The 2429-nt window shown below is 33.6% G+C and overlaps 1 protein-coding gene across 5 annotated transcripts in view; it reads left to right on the top strand.

Moving 5' to 3' along the window:
* kcnip3b (Kv channel interacting protein 3b, calsenilin) overlaps positions 1 to 1928 on the top strand; it is a 34423-nt gene extending 32495 nt beyond the window's left edge. For all 5 annotated transcript variants that reach the window (XM_014002581.1, XM_014002580.1, XM_014002582.1 and 2 more), the window contains one exon: positions 995 to 1928. In XM_014002581.1, the coding sequence (XP_013858035.1) occupies positions 995 to 1042 (48 nt within the window). In that variant the 3' untranslated portion in view covers positions 1043 to 1928. The remainder of the gene's footprint in view (positions 1 to 994) is intronic.
* The last annotated feature ends 501 nt before the right edge of the window (positions 1929 to 2429 follow it).

Genomic DNA, 2429 nt, shown 5'->3' with positions numbered 1-2429 from the left:
GAAGAAAAAATCTTTTATCTGCTCCTTTTTTCCAAAATTAATTTCAATAATAATCAAGAAACAAAACAAAATAAAAACTTCCTCTTAAATCAAAACCAGACACTCCTYCATCTTGTTACAGCATGTTTATTTTTAAATCCAGTCATTTCTAATCTCGAAATCATCTCTTCTATTTGTCTTCATCTGTCTTTATTATACTTACTGTGTGATTATTACCATCAGCTCAATGAAACATGATGAAAGCTCATTTCTTGTCTTAGCGCCTGACTATAACCCAGAACTTTACCWAACCTCAGGGGCTCATGCAGTCAGAGTAATCATGTTTTCTCACAACAGTATATGTTTATTTTCATTATCATTAAACTATTTCAAGAGCTATGGCAAAGAAATATGACACRCAAACCACAATATAAAGATTATTTTGGTAGTAAATGGTATGATTTAGTCWAATATTTTATGAAAAAGAGTTCAATGTTGGTGGATTCATAATGCTTTTCATGCAATGCTTGTTCAAACCTACTAAAATAAAAGAAACATCTTTATGCAGAGAATAAAATATAAAAAATATAAAGAAAATACTGCTATTTTGTAATCATGAAGCTGCAGTTTCAAGCTCAGTTTGCACCAGGAAGAGCGTCTGATGTAAAATAATCTACAAATCTTTCATGAAAGTTTGCTTGCTGCGGTGACCTCCACACAAAGCAGCAGCTGGAAGAAAAACAACAAGAGACAGAAAAGCTGACAAAGAGAAAACAAGAGAGAAATTGGTAAATGCAGTGGAGGTGATTACTGATTTGCAGGTGTGCTAATGAACTACAAGCGTATAGGGAAAGAAAAACCAAAGGTATTATCAAAGTTAAACAATTAAATAAAGAAAAAGATCATTTTTGAGATGCCTGATTTACTAATATCATACATTTTATGACTGTTTCTTCATGGTGTAATAAAAACACAAAAGTTTTATTTTCTAATATTGTTTTAATTTGTTTTTTAGGATGAGAACATCATGAACTCAATGCAGCTGTTTGAAAATGTGATATAAAAAAACAAGCTGGATCCTCTCAGTTGTTTTCCTTCATCACTCCAACAAACAAGCATCCTCTTCGCCAACCATTTAAAGACATTTACCGCAACATATTACTGTAAAAACGACAGGAAATAGACTTTTAGCTGCATCATACAACTGTTCCTGGATTTCCAAGGACTGCTGCACAGAGATGATCGGCGTAACAGAAGAAAGACGTTCTTGTACGAACAAAAAAGGATCAGCAATCAAAAAAAAAAAAAAAAGAAAAGAAATCCAGATTACATTTAGGCTCAGATCTGAGCCTGTAGCTTTAATTCACACAGATCAGTTTTGCTCAAGACTTTTAAAACGACTGAATGGTGTAAAAATAAAATGTACATTTTAAAATATCACAAATAAATAGAGAACTAACGCATGAAATGAAATATGTAATGTGGAATTAGCTTGCACTAAAGGTTTATGATTTATGTATTATATGCACCTGAACTGAAGGCTCTGTAGATATCTGCACCTGATCCACTTCTGATGGAAACCAGTGTGTGTGTATATATGTATAGTTAATAGTTTATTGTGCTGGTTTCATCTGTGCTGCACTGGAGGATGGACAAAGACCAAACGGAAATATTTCTTTAGGTTTCTTGTGGTATTTTGTTGTTACTCTGTTTAGTTATTGAAATATGTTTTTCAGAAGATTGCACCCTTTTTTTAAAATTTGGACTATTATGTTTACTGGTAAGACTGGGGAAAAGTGAAGGACTGTGGAGAAAGAAAAAGACTGATAAATTGTGTCTCTGTGCTGAATCAAGTCTTGAACATGTGAGCATGCTGAGCCACAGTTTTATGTTCAGTGAAGTTGGACCTTTGTGAGTTCAGTACATTAAAGATGCTTTTAACAGCCTGACCTCGTTGTTTTAGGATTTTTTGGATTCTGTAGATCAGGGCTCACATTCATCAAACTTCTTAGAGTGGATTTTTAGACTTAAGTGCTGAAAAATTCTCAGATTTGCTCCTAATCTCAAACGTACATGTAGGGGCCAGTTATCAAAATTCTTAAAGCTAAGAATGACTGTCCCTAAAAGTTAAGACTGCTCAAGTGATTAAGCACAGGTGTCTGAAATGGACTGAGAAGACAGAGATCACAGCTGTCCTCCTCCCCACCTGAGTGTTATTCTCAGTTATAAGGTGTGGAAAACAGGTTTAGTCAAAAATACAAAAGAAATAAAGGTAAAAAAATAAAATTAAAAACTGTGCATGTTGGACTAAAAGGCAAATATTTGTGTGTGGCTTTTGGAGAATATATTAAATATAGGCTACTCAGCTGGTAAGTGCATGCGACCCCCCACAAAAAACAAAATTTACTGTGGGATTGAACTTTTCGTTTATTATAACAATCAACAAACAA

Source organism: Austrofundulus limnaeus, unplaced genomic scaffold (genome assembly GCF_001266775.1).
Source record: "Austrofundulus limnaeus strain Quisiro unplaced genomic scaffold, Austrofundulus_limnaeus-1.0 Scaffold14, whole genome shotgun sequence".
In the NCBI taxonomy this organism is placed as follows: Eukaryota; Metazoa; Chordata; class Actinopteri; order Cyprinodontiformes; family Rivulidae; genus Austrofundulus; species Austrofundulus limnaeus.
Note: the sequence above shows the minus strand (reverse complement) of the source record. Positions and strands in the feature narration are given on the sequence as shown.